General features: G+C 38.7%; 1 protein-coding gene across 43 annotated transcripts in view; it reads left to right on the forward strand.

Moving 5' to 3' along the window:
• MADD (MAP kinase activating death domain) overlaps positions 1–21,339 on the forward strand; it is a 76,787-nt gene that overhangs the window by 43,231 nt on the left and 12,217 nt on the right. For 24 of the 43 annotated variants that reach the window (XM_030032775.1, XM_030032767.1, XM_041127899.1 and 21 more), the window contains 13 exons: positions 1,840–1,893; positions 4,960–5,057; positions 5,381–5,464; positions 8,404–8,562; positions 10,292–10,400; positions 10,971–11,033; positions 11,416–11,536; positions 12,703–12,808; positions 15,270–15,380; positions 16,315–16,422; positions 16,506–16,670; positions 17,890–17,962; positions 19,886–19,992. In XM_030032775.1, the coding sequence (XP_029888635.1) occupies positions 1,840–1,893; positions 4,960–5,057; positions 5,381–5,464; positions 8,404–8,562; positions 10,292–10,400; positions 10,971–11,033; positions 11,416–11,536; positions 12,703–12,808; positions 15,270–15,380; positions 16,315–16,422; positions 16,506–16,670; positions 17,890–17,962; positions 19,886–19,992 (1,358 nt within the window). The remainder of the gene's footprint in view (positions 1–1,839; positions 1,894–4,959; positions 5,058–5,380; positions 5,465–8,403; positions 8,563–10,291; positions 10,401–10,970; positions 11,034–11,415; positions 11,537–12,702; positions 12,809–15,269; positions 15,381–16,314; positions 16,423–16,505; positions 16,671–17,889; positions 17,963–19,885; positions 19,993–21,339) is intronic. The other 19 variants (XM_041127845.1, XM_041127866.1, XM_041127887.1 and 16 more) reach the window with 3 other exon arrangements.

Genomic DNA, 21,339 nt, shown 5'->3' on the forward strand with positions numbered 1-21,339 from the left:
GACCTGCTGTCCTGTTTAGCTCAGGCTCACGTAACAAAGTCATAGGCATAATATTTCACGCCCCTTGAGTTTATTTGAAGTTTTCCTTTTCTTCTTTGACAAAGTAGTTGACAGTAAAATCTAGGCTGTTTTTAATGTGCTAGGATATAGTCTACCCTGAATTAACAGGCAAGTCAGCTAAAAGTAATTTAATCGCAGGTATTACAGCTTTCTGCCTGGTGGTTTTTAAAGTAAAGCCATATAGACTGAGCACTTAAGAGGCCAGATGTCTTCAAAGCCCTTTAACAAACAAATTCAGTACATCTTAAAGAGATTGTTATCTTTGTCAGTGAATGCTCAGCTAGATAAGCCTATAGGATGCTGTTTGGATCCATAAGCAATTTTATCCTATCCATCTGTGTACTTATGAAAGTTGAAGGAACATCCATCAATCATGAAGCAGATAGAGAAATCGGTTGGCTAGCAACTGTCTTTCGAGCTTTTTCTCCCTTGCTACATTTGCCTTGCTCCTGATACGTTTTAATGATAATACTTTGGAGCCTTCTTCCACAATCGTAATACTATCTTTTTTTTTTTTTTTTTTTTTTTCAGTAGACATTTTGCTAAATAGAACTTTTTTAGAGTCTGTCTTGCCCTAATTTCTGCCATTTGCAGGGTGGGATGGGTTTCTGACACACTTCAAGTGACCTTTTAGTTGCTCAGCAAGTTTCCTTGAGGAACAGCAGAAGAACATTGTACTTCTTTTTCCTTCCCTTTGCCTTTTCTGCTTTTCTAAGAGTATCTTCCTCTGTAGCATTCCCAGCTTTAACCGTGCTAGTGAGAAAGAACAGTGCCCAGCATTCAGTCAGTTCAGCATGTCACCTTGTGATGTTTCCTTTGGCCAACAGGGCCAGCACCTGGAATGATCTGATGTTTCTGAGCAGAAAAGATGACTGCATTTCAGAGGGTTGAGGAATGTGAGTGATAGAAAAGTGCAAGTGCCTCATGACTAGTTCGTCTCAGGGCTAAGCTTCAAATGAAAAGAGTACATGCAGACTTCAGGCTTTTTTCCTTTTCTCTGCATTGTATCTTCTTATGGAATTGCTTGACTTGATTGGAGTGGTGTGACCTATTTTGAATTTTGGAAGTTGGCATTAAGCATGATATCTTGCTCATTTTTCTTCTTCTTCCCTATTTTCCATTCTTTATACCCTGATAGGAACAAGTGGCTGCAGAGAAGTTCAACTTTTGCATGTAGGACTGGTTGATAGGCAGAGCCAAGCATTTATTGAGAATGCTCTCAAGTCAAAAGTAACTTGTACTTGTAAACTTTGTGATAATTTTTAAGATATAATATTGGTTAAATGTTGTGTTAACCTACAGTTTTAATTTTCTTGGAATTGCTGCTGCTGGTTTTTCTGCCTTTTCCTTTCAATGATATAAACTAGAGACATTAAAATGTTTCTGTTAATTAGAGCTTCTGTGATGCCTACGTTTTGGAGGAATAAGTATCTGACAGTCTTAAAGGGCTTTCTCAGGGAAGGTGATTAATTGCATTATATGTGTTCATAATAGCTGTTTTTCCTTAGTTGATTCACTGTATGAAGTCATCTCAAACATTTGAATTCTCTATAGATGAGAGATGATGCAGTGCTCGACTCCTAACATTGATTTCTTGTAAAATGGTGTTAATTAACCCTTCGCTCAGTAGTTGTTGTAAATTTCTGCTTTTTTTTTTTTTTTTTTTTTGAGATGAAGGAGTGGGTTTTTTGTTTCAAATTTTTTTTCCCCATTTTCACCTGTCTTGACCAGCCGCTGACTCTTTCTCTTTCTCTCCTGCTTTCAATGCATCTTGGGTAGAATTGTGGAACAAGCACCAGGAAGTGAAAAAGCAAAAATCTTTGGAAAAAACGAGTAAGGAAATTAAAAAACGTAGAAACTGACTCCTCCAGCCTCCCCATAACTGCCAACTCCCCAGGTGCAGGGTGAGCTTGCATCTATGGCATACGGTTTTTATACCACAAGAACAAAGGTCTATCAAGAAAGCCTGCATAATTGAGGAGGCCAAACAGATCAGTTTGTCCTGGGGAAACTGTGTTCAAATGTCTTTTCTTTTTTTTTTTTTTTTTTTTTTTTTTCCCCCCCTTTCTTTTTTCCTCCCCTGAATGTTGCCTTCTTCAAAGAAGGGGAAGCAGATATTCTGCATCCTCACCATATCAGACATATGTGGAAGGATTTTAAGATATTCCATCTCCTTTCTTAAAAGTTAAAGACCAGTTTTGCTTAACAAGTCTTTGATGTGAATATATTGATTGATTGATTGAATGTTACTGGAATGAAGAAGTCTCTGTTCTTTCAAGCCATGGAATGGCAGATTTTGTTACCTGGCATCAACCATGAACAGTTTATGACCACAGTCAGTCTGCAACAAGACATACTTTTGAGGGGGAGAGAGAAGGTGTATGTGAAGAATTGTATTTAGTAATGGCTGTTAGAGAATAGCCTCGTAATAAGGAATCAACTTGATTTTGGTTTTTATATCCCATGTTAAAGGAGGAGTGATTAAATAGTCTGAGGCTGTTGCAGAGTCTAAATAGTAGTCTAAATCTACACAAATCTTAACATCTATTGAAATATAATATTGAATATATATTATCTGCAGGTGTAGTACAAGGTTTTGCTCTTTTGGTTATCGCTGTTGTAAATAGGAACACATGACGTAAGGACAATAGCTAGTTTATAATAACCATAATGTGGTAGGTGTTTCCTAACCATAAGTGTAGTTTGTACTTTGCAGAGCTGATGCCCTTTTAAAGGCTGAAGGTTGGGGAGGATTAATAGCTAAGGTGAATGGGTGAAAATTCCTGACATTCTGACTAGGCCTGGATTTGCTACATTAGTTTTAGGGTCCTCAGTTAAATACTTCAGTTAAGCACAAGTGAGCATCTGGAGTTAGTTCAGAGAGAATCGGGCAAATGGGGCACCTCTGCTGTAAGATCTGAATTGCTTTCTGCTGAGGTAGGAGTGTGTGTGACACACACATAGCACATGAACACACCTACTCTCCCAAACTGGGCCTTTCAGGTAGGCGCCTACATTGGGAGGGATAAATTGAGGTTTTAGTGTTTTATGTGTATTAGACATACAACTCCATAAAGAAGGGAAGGGGAGGTTTGTAAGTGCCTGTAAATTGATAGTGACAACAATGTGATTGTGGCTGTTGTGCTCCTCAAACTCAGTTACCAGTATTGCCCAAAGCTGTCAAATACCTGAACTGCTTCAGTCAGTTTCACTTGCTTTAAAAGTCAAATTGCCAGAAATATATCTGAATTATGTGTTGGGACAGGGAACTCTTAAACTGCTTAAAGTACACACAGCTGAAGTTTAGTATTCTTGCTGTAGTAATGAGATATAAAACTTTTTGCTGCATCATTATTCAGAACTAGAAATGGTGGCCATTTGAAGGAGTGGAAATAGACCTCTAGAAGTGAGCAATGTATATTTCAGTGGAAAATAAGATTCCAAATTCTTAGAAAGGATATTTTTAGTTATTTTTATTTTTGTAATTTTTGTTTATACTTTCTCTTTGTTAGAATCTTTGATGATTTGATTTACGGTAACTAAGGCATATGGATTTAGGCAGAATGCTATACAAATGAAGAACACTTTCTGTAAAACCTTTCACATGGAGAATTGGTGGTTGAGTAGTAAGCTAATATGGTCTGCACAGCCCGCTTATGGCTTTGCTATTCATGAGTTTACATACCATCTCAAACTCACTCCCACAAATCTTTGTATATTATCCTTCTCTCTCTCTCTCCTCCCTTCCCTTTTTCTTTCCTTTTCGCTGTCTTACCCTCTCTAATATTACATATAATACAAACATGTTCATAATTCCCAGGTTATTGTGATCAGTGGTTCCAAGAGAATAGTGTCATTGTTTACTTAGATACTGGATATAGTCATGGGTACATAATACAAATATTCCAGCTGCTGATCATGTCTTCCTGTTACTGAATAGTTGGCAGATATGGATATGGCAGAAGTGTTGCATTCAGTCTCTTCCCCTTTCTGAGAGTAGTGACATTCTGTGTACAGAATAACACATTCTTTTCTTGCCTCGTTATTTATCTCGTTCAGTGCTTATCCAGATTTCTTTTCAGGCTCTACCTCTCCATCATTCTCTTTTCCTTCTGCCATCCCATCAGAGGACAACAGATTATATGATTCTAGAACTGCATGGGAAATTGAACATAAAGTTCCTTATCTTTTTTCCCCCTTTTTTGTTTTTGGATTGGCGGATTAATGAATGCATGACTTAAAGCTTGCTGATTCCCTCTTTCACTACTGACCTACGTGATTGCCAACTCTGGAGAGCCATTTGTTAATGTAATTGGGGAATGTTGCGAAGTACAGCATGATACAAGCTTCTTCCTTGAAATTCTTACTGGTGTAACACCAGTTGTCGCTGTTTATGTTCTTGTTGCCCATTGCCTGATTTTTTGCCTAGATAGTTGCTGCGGGCAACCAAACAAACTCAGTCCAAGACTTCGAGCAAATTAACTGTTCAAAAAAGGATTCTGACTTTAAGTAAATAGGTTTCTTTTATTTTACCAAGAATAAAGGAAGTGGCTTCCTAGAGTTGAATGGCAACTGGTCTGCATGTGTTATTGTAACTGGAAGCTACTTGACCTGTGTCTGTCCTCTTTTCTCTCTTGAATGGCTAACAAAGGTACTGTTTAGTGATAGTCACTCCTGGACTATGACTTTGGAGTATTTGAAATTCAAACTAACGTTTGAAGAATGGCAGATGTGTCCTGCTGGCCTTGTTGTTTACAGTACCAAGGAATAAAAAAAAATCAAAGGAATGAGAAAGCAATTTTGTTTTCTTGGTACTGTTCCTGCTTTCAGTCCGTCATCTACTCTCTGCCATGCTGTTTTTTCTTGGTACAGTAATGATTTACTTTTTCCTTTGTTCAGGGCCAGAAGGTGTGAAACACTTTGATTTGGGAGAAACGGATGAGAAAAAATCCCAAATCAGTGCAGACAGTGGCCTCAGTTTGGCCTCAGGTTCTCAGGTCAGTGGCTCCTATACTTGCTATTCTGCTATTCACTACTTAATTGTGGGAAGACTTCTAGGCTTGGAGCATACTTGAAAGGCTCATTCAGTAAAATTTCTTCTCCCCTTCCTGTAGGAGACTGATGTTTGCGAACTTCTCAGTTGTATGACCCCATGATCTTTTTGACATGCAGGCCGTAGTTTGTATTTGGCTGGCTAAATAAACTAAGGAAGTGTAAGGCGTGCGATTCAAGACCCCAAAGGGTCGGGAAATGATGTTCTCTCCTTATGATAAAAACTAATGTGACTTTTCTTCCTGTCCTTTATATGTTTGGATTGCAGAAGAGTGATTTCGACTCTATTCCCAGTGGAGGACCAGCAGTTATGGTCCGAAGTACAAGCCAGGATTCTGAAGTTAGCACAGTGGTAGGATATACCCAAAGTGAAATCTTGATGTGATTCATGGCTTGCTAAAGTGGGGGAGGGCATTTTGTGCCTACATTTTGTGTGGTATGGCTGCATACTGTCACACATGCATAATGTATGTCTATGAGTTCTCTCTCCAGAGTGTCCAAGTGGGTGGCAAGCATGTGTGTCTGACAGAACATACATAGTGCTTTATTAGCAGATTCCATCCTTCATATATGGTGCTCGTTGCTGTTACATATTCCTACATATTGGTGTATTTATGGAACTGGTGGATTGCAATAATTTGATAAATATGCCTTAGTTGTGTATAAACCATCTATAAAGAATAGAAATTTAAAAATGTAACCTGAGAGCAAAAAAGGCAGATTGCTTGATGCATTAAAAACAAGAACAAACTTTCTGATGTATTACCTTAAAGCACTTGAATCGTATCAAAATATGTCTGCTTGCTTTCCAATCAACTATAGGGCCTAGAGGGAAAAAGTAGCAGGAAAGCATTCAGTAAAAAAAAAATTGGCCTTCTCCCTACCACATGTTATCTGATATGGCATATTCCAGGGATAAAACCCAAGGAACTTTGCTTTTTATTGTTGTTGTTAGTTTTTCTTTTCTCTAAACTGCTGCATACCTGTGAATATCTGGCTTTCCATGATCTTTTCCCAGCCTGTAACAAGCATAATACTCTGATTATCTTTCTCTAATGGACCCAGTAATTGTATTCTATGGGATACTGCCCCACATAGAAGAGGGATCTAGAAGAGCTAGTTGATATTCAGGTTGTCTTCCTCCAAGCTCAAGAAGGGTCTATCCCAACAAGTAGGAAATGAAGCAAAGGCAGCAGGAGGCCTGCATGGATAAGCAAAGAGGTCCTAACTGAACTCAGACATAAAAAAGAAGTATACAAGAGGTGGAAGCAGGGGCAGGTGACCCAGGAGGAGTAAACATTTGCTGTCTTATCTTGCAGGGATAGGGTTAGGAAAGCCAATATGGACCTAGAGTTGAATCTGGCAAGGAGCGTGAATGGAAACAGGAAAAAGGGTTCTACAAGTACATAAGCAGCAAGTGAAAGGACTAGGGAAAACGTGGGCCTGCTGCTGAATGGGGCAGGGGAACTGGTGACAGGTAGAAAAGACTGAGGTACTTGGGGCATTCTTTGCTTCAGTCTTTACCAGTAAAACTGGCCTTCAGGAATTCCAGGCCCCTGAAACCAGAGGAAAAGTTTGGAATGAGAAAGACTTACCATTGGTGGAGGATGACCAGGCTAGGGAGCACTTCAACAAACTTGGATATACATAAACCCATGGTTCCTGAGGGGTTGCAGCCACAAGTGCTGAGGGAGCTGGCTGATGACATTGTGAGGCCACTCTCGATTGTCTCTGAACAGTCATGGTGATTAGGAGAGGTTCCTGAAGACTAGAAGACAGCCAATACCACTTTTATCTTCAAGAAGGGCAACAAGAAAGATCTGGGGAGCTACAGGCTGGCCAGCCTCTCCTCAGTCCTTGGGAAAGGTGATGGAGAAAGTCTTCCTAGAAAATGTTTCCAAACACATGAAGGACAAGAAGGTGAATGGGACTAGTCATCATGGATTTACAAAGGGGTAGGCATGGTTAACCAACATGATAGCCTTCCACAATGAGATGGCTAGCTTGGTGGATGAGGGGAGAGCAGCAGTTGTTGTTTACCTCAACTTCTGTAAAGCTTATGACACTGTCTCCTGTAACATAGACAAGCTGACAGAGTATGGGTTAGGTAAGTGGACGGTGAGGTGGACTGAAAACTGGCTGAACAATAGCCCAGAGGGTTGTCATCAGTGGCACAAAGTCCAGCTGGAGACAAGTTACTAGTGGTGTACCCCTGGGGTCAGTACTGGGGCCAGTACTGTTCAACATCTTCACTGATGACCTAAATGATGGTACAGGGCAAGTTCACAGATGATACAAAACTGGAAGGAGTGACTGACACACAAGATGATTGTGCCACCATTCAGAGGGGCCTCAACAGGCTGGAGAACTGGGCAGAGAGGAATCTATGGAGTTCAACAAGGTGAAAATTCCAAGTTCTACATCTAGGGAGGAATAACCCCAGGCACCAGTACACACTGGGGACTGACCGGCTGGAAGGCAGCTTTGCTAGGAAGAACGTTGGGTTCCTGGTGGATAACAAGCTGACCGTGAGCCAGCAACGCACCCTCGTGGCAGAAAAGGCCAATGGTATTCTGGGCTGTATTAGGAAAAGCATTGTCAGCAGGTCGAGCAAGGTGATCCTTCCACTTGAGATGCAGCCTCACCGGTGCTGAGTAGAGTATTATGTCCAGTTCTGGGCTCTCCAGTACAAGAAAGATAAGGCCTTACTGGAGTGAGTCCAGCTCAGGGCCACAAAGACAATTAAGGGGCTGGAGCATCTTTCATGAGAGGAGAGGCTGAGAGAGCTGGGACTCTTCAGCCTGGAGAAGAGAAGGCTTGGGGGGATCTTATCAATGGGTATAAATACCTGATGAGAGGGAATGAAGGCAAGGGAGCCAGACTCTTCTCAGTAGTACCCACTGGCAGGACCGGAGGCAGTCAACACAAAAATTCAAGCACAGGAAATCTGTGGATTCTCCATCTGTGGAGATTTTAAAAACCTCACTGGACATGGTCCTCAGCAACGTACTCTAGCTGACCCTGCTTGAGTAGGGGGGCTTGTCTATAGATGATCTTGACAGATCCCTTCCAACCTAAACAGTTTTGTGATTTTTCTGAAGGGCTTTTTGAGTCTTTCTTTTTCTGCAGAGTAGGATTTGATTAAAAGATAATGTTACTGAAGGAGAAAAGGCAAATGTGGCCTTCATTTGTACAGCTTCGTATTTTGTGCCTTAAGAAGAAACATTTTACAACTTTTCTCTCCACCGTGTCTTTGTCTTTTGAAGGTAACTTCTTTATTTTTCTCCACAGGTTAGTAACAGTTCTGGAGAGACGTTAGGAGCAGACAGTGACTTGAGTAGCAATGCTGGTGATGGCCCGAGTGTGGAAAATGGTGGCAATTTGACAGGATCCAGAGGCACTGTGTCAGACAGTGAAATTGAGACAAACTCTGCTACTAGCTCTATCTTTGTAAGGGCATTGCAGACTTCACTCTTTTATTTTTCTTTTCCTTTTTTTTAAATTAAATCTTGTCTAGTAATAATTTCAATGTGTGTGCATGTGTGGAAGAAGATCTCTGATTCTGTTCTAAGGGTTAATCAGCAATGACTTACAATATTAAAATATTAAAGATGTAATTTTGTATGGATCCATGTACCTTTCTTCATTTCCTGTGCAATACATGGTTCTGTGAGAATAGTAGATTCACATCTCCCAGCATGTTACAGGCTCTAGCAATATTTGATTCCCCCCCATTCAATATTTCTCTCAACAAAATGGACATGTAATTGCCCTTCAGAGGCAAAACAACATCAATGGGCATTGTTCAACCTTACCTAAGAGGAACAGATTTCCTGTTTCTTAGAAGCAGCTGTTTGATACAGGAAAGTGATGACCCATTGTAGGTTTATCAGCTATTCCGTTTCTTTAAAACATTACTTTAATCCTATTTGAAGTGTAATCATAACTTTTAAATATATTTTCCTAGTTGGAAGATCTGTATGCAGTAAAATTCAAATGATCTGAGAGCACTTCTTGTTCTTTTTTTTTTTTTTTTTTTTAAAGTCCTTGATTATCGGGTATAACCTCTAACATATATCTTACAAAGAAAATAATTATGTGCTTGATTTGGCGAAGTCAAGCTGTCAGCCAGATATGAAAACAACTTGCAATGCCTTAAGATTTGGTCTCACTGTGTTCATTATTTAATAATCCTCATAAGACTGTAAAAGCCTTTACAGGGCTTCTACTTCTAATTTTAAGCAACAAACAAAATCATTGTGCTTCATTGCAGATTTCTTCTAAAAGCATGAAAATGATGTAACCATGTCCGCTTATTTAACTGCAAGAGGGTGTCTTCTCAGTTACTAAAGAGCTAGACTTTTTTTTAAACACTTAGTTTTTCTACTTGATTAATGAAATTAAATGGAATTTTAAGAACCCTTGCAACAGATTTATAACAAAGATAATGGGTATATATGATGTATGATGAATGTCAAGTATTGCACCATAATTTAGCTGGTGGGAGAGAAATAGATGGGCCAGCTTTATTATCGCAGTTCCTGCTGGCTGATAGTCTGAGCACACAGTTCTTCAGACAAGATGATATGTAATCGTTTGCTTAATGTCATACCTTTATGAATGGTAAATGAAACCTGTAAAGTCTGAATGTGAAATACAGCTTGGGTAATCTTATTCTGCTTGTGAATATCCATTTTCTGTGTAGTCCTGAGCAAGCTGCGTATTTCTTCCTTTATTCCTCACAATCTGCACAATGACAGTGATACTCAGCTATTTCCTAAACAGGGGGAAAGATTTACTATTAAAATTTGGGCAAACTTACTGCATAAGCTTGAAATATGGGGGATGACAGAAGAGGTTTAACTGTTCTTTCCTTTAGTCTGGGATTTGCATGTTTTGTTTTGTCTCAGTTTTCCTTCAGGGAAGCATTTTGCTTCCTCTGCGTTTTGATTTCTCTATCTGTCTCTCTTTGGTTTTCCTTTGTCAGACTCCGGACTTTTAAGTGTATTACCTTGCTCTTTGAACAGAGTAATTTATTTGTTTTGTGAACATTTGTGGGAGAAGTGTCTATGAAGTATTGATTGCAAACTGCATCTGTTGAGCACAACAGTGGGCTGCAAGAAACAGCCCTGCAAGGTGCAGAGTTAAATTGTCTGACAGCTCCTTGTATTATTTTCAGGCGAAGTCTCACAACCTGAAGCAGAGTGTGAAGGATAGCAAAGGTGGTACTCCAGGGAGAGGTCCAGAGGATGGGAACCAACGTGTCTATCTCTACGAAGGACTTCTGGGTAAACTATTTTTTTTTTGTGGGGAGGGGATCTTTTAGACTGAAGTTCAGGTGGAGTCATGTCTGGAGCAGACTGGAATTTTTACATTCCCAGAGACTGTTTTTAACCACTTACGGTTGTCCATACTGGTAGAATAGGAGGCCGCATCAGGCCATTCAGAGTAAAGCCAAAGATTTGCCGGGGGCGGGGGGTTGAATGAGGGGAGATTGAATAAAAGTAGATGGGTGTGAGTGGTGTAGTTTGCATAAAATGTAGTTTGTCCAAGTCTCTTGCTGCTCTTGAACGTGAATTCTTTAAGCTGTTGGAAAAAGGGGAGAAGGAACTTACTTAGCTATGCACGAACGGCTAAAATGTATTACTGATTTTGAAAAAAGATCCTTCAGTTTAAGTTATTGAACAGAGGGCTACTAAACTCAGAATACTAATGGCCTTCAAGTGTATCCTTGAATTAGGAGTATATTGGCTTTTTTGAAATGTATTTCATCTGGACTTGCTGTTAATCAAGAGCTCTCTTTTCCTGTGTTTTTCATCCTTTCCATTTATCATTGCTACCTGCTTGGAATGGTGCAGGTAGGGATAAAGGATCTGTCTGGGACCAGTTAGAGGATGCTGCAATGGAAACCTTCTCTATGAGTAATAATCTTTCCACTTCTCTGTGTGTTTGCCATGATCTGTGTTTGTGTAAGATATTTCTGTCTTTCGGGCAGTGTTAAAAGTATATGGAAGAACATATACTCCTTAAAGAATAGAGATGAGAGGTACTTTTGTGTAAGGGTTTGAAAAGATTAAAAAGATTATGCCATGAATTAGAATGAGAAGTGTGTCTCTTCTTCTCTTTTACACTTTTCTTCAGTTGTGATATTGCTTGTGGTTTAAAAGTAACTTTTTTTTTTTTTTAATATGGATTAATTGTGTGTTGGCTTATGGTATTTTCAAGGAGTGGGAAGGAACAGGAACTAAAGTATTTGACTGGAGTAAATGGAATAAATGCTTAATTTTTGTATACATTGCATAGGCAAAGAGCGTTCAACCTTGTGGGACCAGATGCAGTTCTGGGAAGATGCTTTTTTGGATGCTGTGATGTTAGAGAGAGAAGGAATGGGGATGGACCAGGGACCTCAGGAGATGATTGACAGGTAAAGTTCTTTAGCAGACCTCTTTGCTCCTCATTGTTTCACCTTGGGCTGAAATAGTTAAAAAAAAAAAAGTTCTTTTAATTCTGCTGAACATGCTATTGTCACTTTGTAAACCTTGTTACTATACTTGACTGTTCGAAAGTGAGCCTTTTGTCTCTGTGCTGGCCAGTATCTCCTGATACTGAAATACTATCTTCAGTTGTGAAATATATCTTTTAACTCTTGTGGAGAGGTGATATTTCTAGAGAAATGGATAATATAAGCATAATCACAGTATGAATAGGTGGAATAGACCAGATTAGTAGTAAAGCAAGAGGTTTCTGTGGCAAGATGACTATATTCTGGAATAAAGGAAGATATCAGTTTGTTGACATAAAGTGAAAGAATTAAATGTCTTCAGAAACTGCATCTTGAGCCTTCTCAAAACGCAAAGTAACTTATAGGGGTTTCTACTTTACAGTTTGTAGTTAAAAGAAACAAACAAAACAACCACAAGGGAACCATTCTCTAGAAATATCTGTGTGGTCACTTAAAGCTAGACTATTTCCAAGATGTCATTCTTTACTACCTGCTTGTTTTTTGGTTCCCCTCTCGCCCCCGCCTCAGCTCTGTTAATATCTGATCATTCTCTGCTCTGTCTACCACTGTACCACCTACACCCATGCTATCATGTAACATGGGATCTGGTAGCCAAAATAAGAACTAGTTTATGGGGTGCTAGTTTGAAAACTGTTTCTTTTTCCACAAACTACTTACCTTATTGGAAAAAGAGAGTGCCTTGTGTGTTTCCTTCATCAGTTTGCTTCTGCCTTTCAGCTGCATTTAAGCTCTAAAGGCAGGTAGCTCTTGTACAGAGTTACATGTTCTTCTGGCAGTTGTAATTGTCATGGAGCTGCGACTGCAGAAAAGAGGAAATGGGTAAGCCCAGCAGACCACTGAGAACTTTCCCACTGAGCAGATGTTATTTACTTCAACTAGTTGATAATTAATGGAAATTTTTAATTAGTGATCATAGTGTTTTCCTGGAAAATGCCCATTTGGCTTAGTGGTTTTGGAGGTTTTATTTGCCCTGCACTTTACAAATAGTGCTCTGTCCTCTGCCAGTGCTTTAATGAATTGGATGAACAATGTCTGTGAGTCTGCTTCAGATCTAGCTCTTCTTGCAGGTACCTTTCCCTGGGAGAACATGATCGAAAGCGTTTGGAGGATGATGAGGACCGCTTGTTGGCTACACTGCTGCATAATATGATTGCTTATATGCTTATGATAAAGGTGACTCTTTTTAATAGATCACTGCTCAGATTTCAGCAGTATATTTTGTTGGTGTTGTCTTGAAACCATACATGTCTGTTCACAGAGCCCAGAACAGTGAAGTATAAAAGAATGTTATAAAACATTCCCTAATCTTAATGAAAAAATTACTTCAGTACCTGGAGATTCTTTGAGATATATTGTCTGAATTTACACAGTTCTATGCCATGGGTATGCATATACATTGCCATTTAAAATAGAAATTTACTATTTCTACTAATAACTTTAGAGGACATTGTTATTTTTAAGTGTGGGTGATAAATTAAGTAGAGAGCATCTTCTAATCTGATTTCCTCACAGCTGCAAATTCCAAATGTGAGCAGATTGTGAATGTGCATACCAATAACTTAACATGAAATTTGCCGTTGCTAGTAAGCAACCCTTTTTTCCTCAGCATTGTCTGTATGCACCTTAATGCTGCAGGTAGCTACTAGCAATATCTTTCTTTTAGTCTGAATAATTTCTTAGATGGTCCAAATCCTCCCTCAAAGTCACTGGAAAATCAATCTTCTAAAATTTTTGTCATGTTTAGAACCAGCTTATGTGCGTGGTTTTACCTGTAACAGATTTGATGCACTGTGCTGTCCAGTGCAACAGCTTGGCAGTAAGAATAGCTGTACGCAGATGATAGTTTGATAAATTTCAGTGTTTAAATGAGGAGGTGAGACATCGTTCCATAGATAAAGAATGTGTGAAACCCAACCAGTAGAAGAAGTTATTGTATGGAATTTTTTTTTTGGGGGGGGGGGGGGGGGGGGGGGGGGCGGCAGTGAGGAGAGAGGAAGAAGGTATTGATTTTTTCCTGACATAAATGGAATGTGAAGGTAAGTTTTAAGACGGGATTTGAGTATATTTGGAATGAGTTTATTTCAGAAGATGACTGTGGGATTTGGCCATTAGGACTTGCATTGCTGCAATACTTAAAGTAGAATTAATAACCACTGCAGCTACTTTCATCAAAGGATGCAAAAGGAGAGCAAGTAATATTGGTTTCAAAAGGTTGTTTAATGAGAGATGTTGACAGAGTTAGTCCCAGAGAGGAATAGTGTCTTGGTGTGGTGAAAATAATCAGATCCCCAAGAAAAGTTTCCTGGGGGAAAGGGATAAGGAGGCAAACAGAATATTATGCCTTTGAAAATGGTATCACTCTGGGCCTATCACTTATAGATGAAAAGGCAATATATGGGATCTAAGAGTTGTGATAAAAATACTGTTTCTTTCAGTGCATCTTCAGAGATGCTCAACAGTCAGGATGGGATGAAGGACTGGGCAAAAGAAGGGTTGTGGGGTGTTGGGTTTTTTTTCATCATTTTTTTCCCCCTGATAATCAGTTTTGGGATAAAAGGTGGTGGATCTAGAATTTGGTATATATTATTTGTTTATAGGATTTTTTTCAAGCAATTAGAGTGAAGGCTTTAAGAGACTAAAGACTGTACAGAGGTATTTCATCTTAGGGCAGCTTCTAGTAGAAACTGCAAAGTTGGAAGGCCTTCTGTTGCTAGAGAGGCAAATTCTTCTGAGCTATCAAGGGACACATAATCCTCCAAACCCAACACCTTGGTATTTTAATTTATGTTCTTGCTTTGGGATAGCAGAGTCCAGTAGTTTTTACCTAAAAAATTCTTGAAAATCACAATGCTTTCTTTTAAGTGCGAAGAATTCTTGCCAAAGGAAGGACGCAGGTTGAGTTTGTTTTGTATGCTCTGTAGCATTAAGGTCATAATCACCATATGATTAAAAAGAATGTCCAATCTAGCTTGAAGTCAGTGCTCAAGCTTGAGTGTACTGTCTTGAAGCCTTAAGTGTCAAAGGCTGGCATTCATAATAGCCTTTTGAAATGAACCTGAGGCAGAAATGTGTTGCTTCTGAGCCTTCCTGCAGCTTGTCTTCAGGAGGAACCTGCTGCTGTTTGAGGACTATCTGGAAATGTTAGAGCCGTGGCCTAGTGACCAGGAAACAGATCATGAAAGAGTGAAAATTCTGAAAGATAGCATGCCTTTGTGTTAATATTTCTTGTGCTGAGGGCTCCACAGTTGACTAAATCAACTTTTTGCAGAGGAAGAGGTGGAGAAGCTAGCCTGGCAGATGAGACTCATCACATAAGTGGCAACATGGAGAACTGAGGCTTTTGATGTCAGTAGTTGGAAGTGGGTGGTAGTGGAATTGCTGCTCTTGTGCAAGAGTGGGCAGGAAATCTGTTGTGCACGCTATCACTTGCCCAGTAGCTGGGAAGAGTGGTGTACGTGCAGCTTCTGCTTGTACTGCTGGGCTGAAGAGGCCCTAGCATGACTGAGCTGGAGATCAGTTGTTTTGCTGTCTTAGCAATGAAAACCAAGATACGTTGATTTTGGGAGATGGGAGATAGAAGATGCCACCTGTGAATAGAGGAGAGTACGTAACTGCCTTTGTATCTGCCTTCTAGGTGAACAAGAATGATATTAGGAAAAAGGTCCGTCGTCTAATGGGAAAATCACATATTGGATTGGTACACAGCCAGCAAATAAATGATACTCTAGACAAACTTGCCAATCTGGTAAGTAGAACAGTGATGAGTGATGTATCTGTGGAAGCTACAGTGGAGGAAAAAAAATATCTGAAAATTCTTCTACAAATGCTCTGCAACACTAATTTAAAAATATTAAAAATAATGAAACTGAATTATTAAATACTGCCTTCACATGTATAGAATAAAGACAGTGATTGTATGACTGTTTATAATATTATGTTATGCAGTTACCAGTTAGAACTGTAATAAAAATATGTATAAACATGACACTTCAGTACCACAGTTCTATGCAACCCTAATGTTTTCTTAATATCACTTTTGTGGGTGGAACCTTCATTCTTACTATGACTGTAACAAGTGTTTAGTTTTCCATCAGTTTCCAGGTCATTATAAGACTTGTAGCAATCAGTTTCTATACAAAACTGTTTCCACTATCAGCTGCCATGCAGAATAAACCTTAAGTCCTGTAATGCTTGTTAAGAATATAGGCTAACACTGAAGTTAATAAAACTAGCCAGCTTTTAGCACAACCATCACCAGGGTGGATGCAAGTTTAGGCCCTTTTGAAAGCTACTTTTTCAAAGCATTTTTACATTTGGAACTTAGTTTTATGCACAGAAAGGACAGAAGAGTATCTTCCAATTGATTGGGAAAAAGCAGACCAGTTTACTGCAATGTTACTGGAACCCAGACACCTCACTATCCCATACTGAGTACAGTACCAGCATGAATGTTATTGTATGCTGTGATAACTCTTACAGTCACACTTGTTGAAACTAAACTTACTAGAGTATGTTGCTTACAGCTTTGTCCAAAATTGCCTCCAATCAGCTGTGTTAAAAATACTTTTTTCTTTCATTTGTTGCAAATTCTTCTAGTGTCACCTGATGGACTTTTTTGCAAAAGATCAGGAGAGATTGGTTTCAAAGTTCATTAATAATTGCGTGGTTTTTTTCTCTAGAATGGACGGGAACTCCCTGTGAGACCCAGTGGCAGCCGTCACATCAAGAAGCAGACTTTTGTAGTACATGCAGGGACAGACACAACAGGAGACATATTTTTCATGGAGGTAGAGAAAAGAATAATATTAACGCAAGTAGTAGCATTCAATAGATAATATTAGAAATCTTATTTAATATTTTGTGCGCCCAGGTATGTGATGATTGCATTGTGCTGAGAAGCAACATTGGAACTGTGTATGAACGTTGGTGGTATGAGAAGCTCATCAACATGACTTACTGTCCCAAAACAAAAGTGCTGTGCCTCTGGCGGAGGAATGGTCAGGAGACACAACTGAACAAGTTCTACACAAAGAAGGTACACATCGTGTTTAATACACAGAATAGTGAGGGAAAACTGCATAGAACAAACAAATCCTTCATGCGTCATATTCCACGTTTAATCAAAAAATAGCATCCTCTCTCCAGCACCAGTTACTGAACTGTAATGGCTGTTTAACAGCGCTGGCATTATGCGTTGTCATTTACCTGAAGACAGTTGGTTAGAAGGAGGAAAGCATCAGTATTAATAAATATTGCGTGAGCTTGCAGGTTTATAAAGGTAGTAAAAATATTGTGGTAGATTCATGGGGAAAAAGCTAAATACAACTATGGCTTAGGAATTGAGTTAATTGTGTCATTTTTAATGACAAACCCAAACTGACAAAATAGATAAAAAATTTTCTCCATGGGCCTGTGTTTGATTTTTATTTCATATATGCCTACATTCTCCACTAATATGAAAGCCCTTTTTTTCTCCTTATGATTAATTGCAAATATAAAGAAATAGCTTAAACCTACTAGGAAAACTCCAGTAACTCCTACACAATGACCAGCAAACAAAAGGTAAAGATTTGTAAATGTAAGTAATATATCAAAAGGTTATTATCTTTGAGATATATAAAAGGATTAGACTTCTGCTTCAAAAAATTAATTTTATATAGACTAGATCATCATAATGCAGGTGTGAATACAAAGGGAAGGAGGACAAAAGCAGTGTGCTACAGAAGTTACTTGGAAAATTAATTGCATGTATCTTGGGCTTCAGATAGAAAATTTTCTTAAATTGTACTCTGAGATTATGGCTTAACTATTATTTGATACTAAAGAGGGGTGTTGGAGGACGATGAAGAGAAGAATATGGCATAAGGAAATTGATATGAATAACAAAAAGATAGATCATATGAGCATGACCAGTAATATTGATTGCTGGAAGCTGAAAGAAAGGGCGGGGATTGTGACATTGTTTTGAGACTTTTTCTACACTAGGAAACCGAGTAAACTTGGTTAGATTGCTCACGAGCATGTGTCAAGCCATGAACTTTTCACTAGCTTGTGCTATGAAATGATATGAAATAGTTTCTCTGTCAACTTGAAAAATACCATCCAGTAATTAGCTGTGGTTGAACTTTTATAGGCTTTTTGTCATTATGCACCACATGAGGCTAGTTCTTTTTGTGGAATCATAGAATCTTGCTGTTCTTTTCCCTTAGTAATTTGGAAAAATAACATCGTATTACTCTTCTCTTATATATTAGTGTCGGGAATTATACTACTGTGTAAAAGACAGTATGGAGCGAGCAGCAGCAAGGCAGCAAAGCATTAAACCAGGTACAGGATTTTGCTTGTTGGGAACATTTGTTGTTTAATCTGCAATCAACAAAACTTTTTTATTAATAACTTCTTTGAACATAATCTCCTTTTACTTGGAAATCTGAGGGTAGCTTTGTACATCTGTGCGTATGTAGCAGACTTAGTGTTATCATTAGCTTGCCCCCATATACCTCACTCTAAGTACAAACAAAACCAAAACACTTGCATAAAGAAGAGTTACATGTAAGGAGGACTAGCTGCCAGTAAAATGATAACTAGAAAAGACTATGAAACTTCAGCTTCACTTTCTCTTCATGTTTGGCTAGCTACTCCTTATATTCCTGATTGAGACGTAGAACAATGTTGTCCACTTTGTGTTGAGAATGGAGGCTAATAAATATGCTTGTTTGCGTTAGTGAATCTACAGTGATGAATCTGCAGCTTTCTGCAGACTTTCAATGCACAAACGTTTTCTGTATTGGAAAGTCTCATACTGGTGCAAGTCCAAAGGTGCAGTTAAGCCAATGTCCTTACATCAGTATAACTTCTCCACTGTAGACATTCTTCTTAGTTTTGCATCATCATCTGGGACAGGATAGAATAATTATATTGGTGAAACGTTTCTTGGCAAACACCCCTTTCCTTTTCCCGTTGAGTAAAAAAAACCCTAGAAAAGTAGATTTGCAGTTTTGGGAGATTTTGTTCTTGGGAAGGCAATTTTCCATTTTTCTTAGTCCCAGAGAGCAGCAAGGTGCTGTATGTACCTGGGTAACAAACATGAAGGTGACTTATTTTATACCTTCACAAAATGGTTGTTTCTCCCTTGCTGGAGTCTGTTTGCAGGTTCAGGGTAACATCGCTGTGGTTTTGTGTTTTCAAGTTTGATTTTTGTTGCAACTATTTCTTTTTTTTTCAAGTGGATGCTAGGACTCTGGGAGCCATGCTTTGAGGTGCAAGCCTATATTTTAGGTGTGTCTGAATGCCAAATCTAAGGGATCTACATTTTATACTCATAACTGTCATCAGCATGACTGAGAAAATTACTTGTGTTTAAATCATGTTTAAAAAGCATTCTAAGTGTTCAACCCTCAGCTAGCTGTTGGAGCTTGGAAGAACCACCATTTTCTTCCTCCTACCATTAGTCCAGTTTAATTTGAGGAGGGGGAGGAAGGACTGGACTTCCACTAGGGTAGAGGAGACAAAAGGTTCTTTGAAAGCTATTTTAAGAATTAGGCAACAATGCAGTATTAAAAAATATGTTTGAAAGCCATTCTCCAGAGTTCAGTGGTTCTGCACAAATGATAATTTTTAAAAAATCATTATAAGAAAGCATTTTCTAGCTGAACTGAATGATGCAAAAGAAACTAGATGAAAATGCCTAGACTGTCATCTATTAATGTGCTCTATTAAATTGTCATTGTTGTAACCATGTTGACCTTTTCATTGCTGAAAGCATAAAACAATGCCATACAAAGTCATCAAGCTCACAAATGCAAGCCTAGTTTGTGCTTGCTTATGTGTTTGTACTTAAGACTATGCTGTCTGTAGTATTATGTGATTGCAGTGTCTTACCATGCAGAAATTAAATGTGGCATTTAAAACAAACAAAACCCCAATATGAACTACAATAAATGCAGACTGAGCTAACACCGATATCTCTTCATGTAATCAGGATGAAATTTATTACGATACTTAACAATCTAGTGGTTCTCAGAAGGCTGTTATTAGTGAGTGGACTCTACTGAAATGCTCCTTACTATTGTTAGTAGTGTCCTCTTGCTAGGCACATCAAATTGAAATTATGTTTTTATTGTTTTATATTTGCCTTCCACATATCACGGCTTGGCTGACTGCTTTCTGTTCATTCTCTCTCTGGATATTTTTGGGTTTTGGTTTTGTTTTTTTTTTTTTTTTTTTTTTTTTTTAATTTACATATCACAGGGCCTGAGTTGGGTGGCGAGTTCCCCGTGCAGGATATGAAAACCGGTGAAGGAGGTCTTCTTCAGGTCACACTGGAAGGAATTAACCTGAAGTTTATGCACAGTCAGGTATGAGGGAAATCTATGAGAAGACTGTGAGCATGAAGCTTTTTGCAGCATGCCTGTATATGTGTTTCCTCTTCCCAGAGTATCAACAAGGACAAGGGATAGCATGATGGGGGTAAAAAAGCTTATGTATATTTACATGCAAACACACATACATGTAAAAATAAACTGAAATTAAATATCCTCAGGAAAAATATAATCAACTGAAGAAGAACATTGATACAGGTTTCAACTTCTTGTTTCTGGTGTTCTGAATTGTCTAAGCACAAAATAAATGGTAGCCAATATATTAAGGGACAGAAAAAGCAATCAATAGTAATCTAAACTGCCATAATGCATCAGACTGTGAACATATCCTGATGGCATAAGCAGTCAACCTTAAAGATACAGTGTTTGAATATTGCAGGTACAGAGGGCAATGTTCTGCATCATATTTAATCTGTCTTGTTTTAAAATTTGAGAAATAATCTGTAGAATTTAGTGTGAAAATAAAATGGGAAAGTGGCTCTTGCAGTAATTCACAAAAATGAGAAAAAATTACTGGTTCTTTTTTCCTTCCAAATAGCAGATCTTGTGGGCTTAGAGGAAACACAACTAGAATTGTCGTTTCTTCCTTTCTCTGGATGTTTTTTCTGTTGCTTCCTTTAATCCTTGTTTTTTATTTTGCTTTGTGTTTTTTTGTTTTGCATATGATATTAAATGCATGCTATGCTAGACAGTAGAATCAATTTTTAGGGGAGAGAGAGAGTTTGTGTGTGTGAGAGAAAGGGGGAGAGAGAGAGAAAAGCTTCTGTCAGTCCTCTGTGGAGTGTTTTTTCCTTTCCTCCTGACTAGACTTTTTCTCCCCACACAAGCTTTGTCCTTCTTTGAGGATACATCAGTGTAGATCCCACTGGAAGTGCATGTGCATCTCAAACACACATGCTCAGAATCTTTAATACTTCTCCCAAGGTCACAGCAGCACCATGTGTGCCATATATCATATATGCCAGTATAAGGAGTGGAGAGTGGTGAACCTCCTTCAGTTTTCTTCCTGTCTATTATCAGGGTGCAACCTGGACTACAGCTGACCTGCTGTAGTATTTCAAACCTACCCTGTGTTGGAACAGTCTACCTAACTTAGTTATAGATTTTAACTTTTTATTGGATATGCCAAAATACAAAGAACTGCAAGAGGAACTCATTGGTAGTACAGAATGAATTTTCATAGTTATTGGAAATGGCAGGTCTAAAGCCTTTGAAAATTAAACCCTGGTGTCGAAGCAACAGTTTGATATCATTATAGATGGACATAATAAAAATTACTTTGTCCTAAGGTAAGAACGCACCATAGGGCATGTTCTTTTTGCT

Source organism: Aquila chrysaetos, chromosome 2 (assembly GCF_900496995.4).
Source record: "Aquila chrysaetos chrysaetos chromosome 2, bAquChr1.4, whole genome shotgun sequence".
In the NCBI taxonomy this organism is placed as follows: domain Eukaryota; kingdom Metazoa; phylum Chordata; class Aves; order Accipitriformes; family Accipitridae; genus Aquila; species Aquila chrysaetos.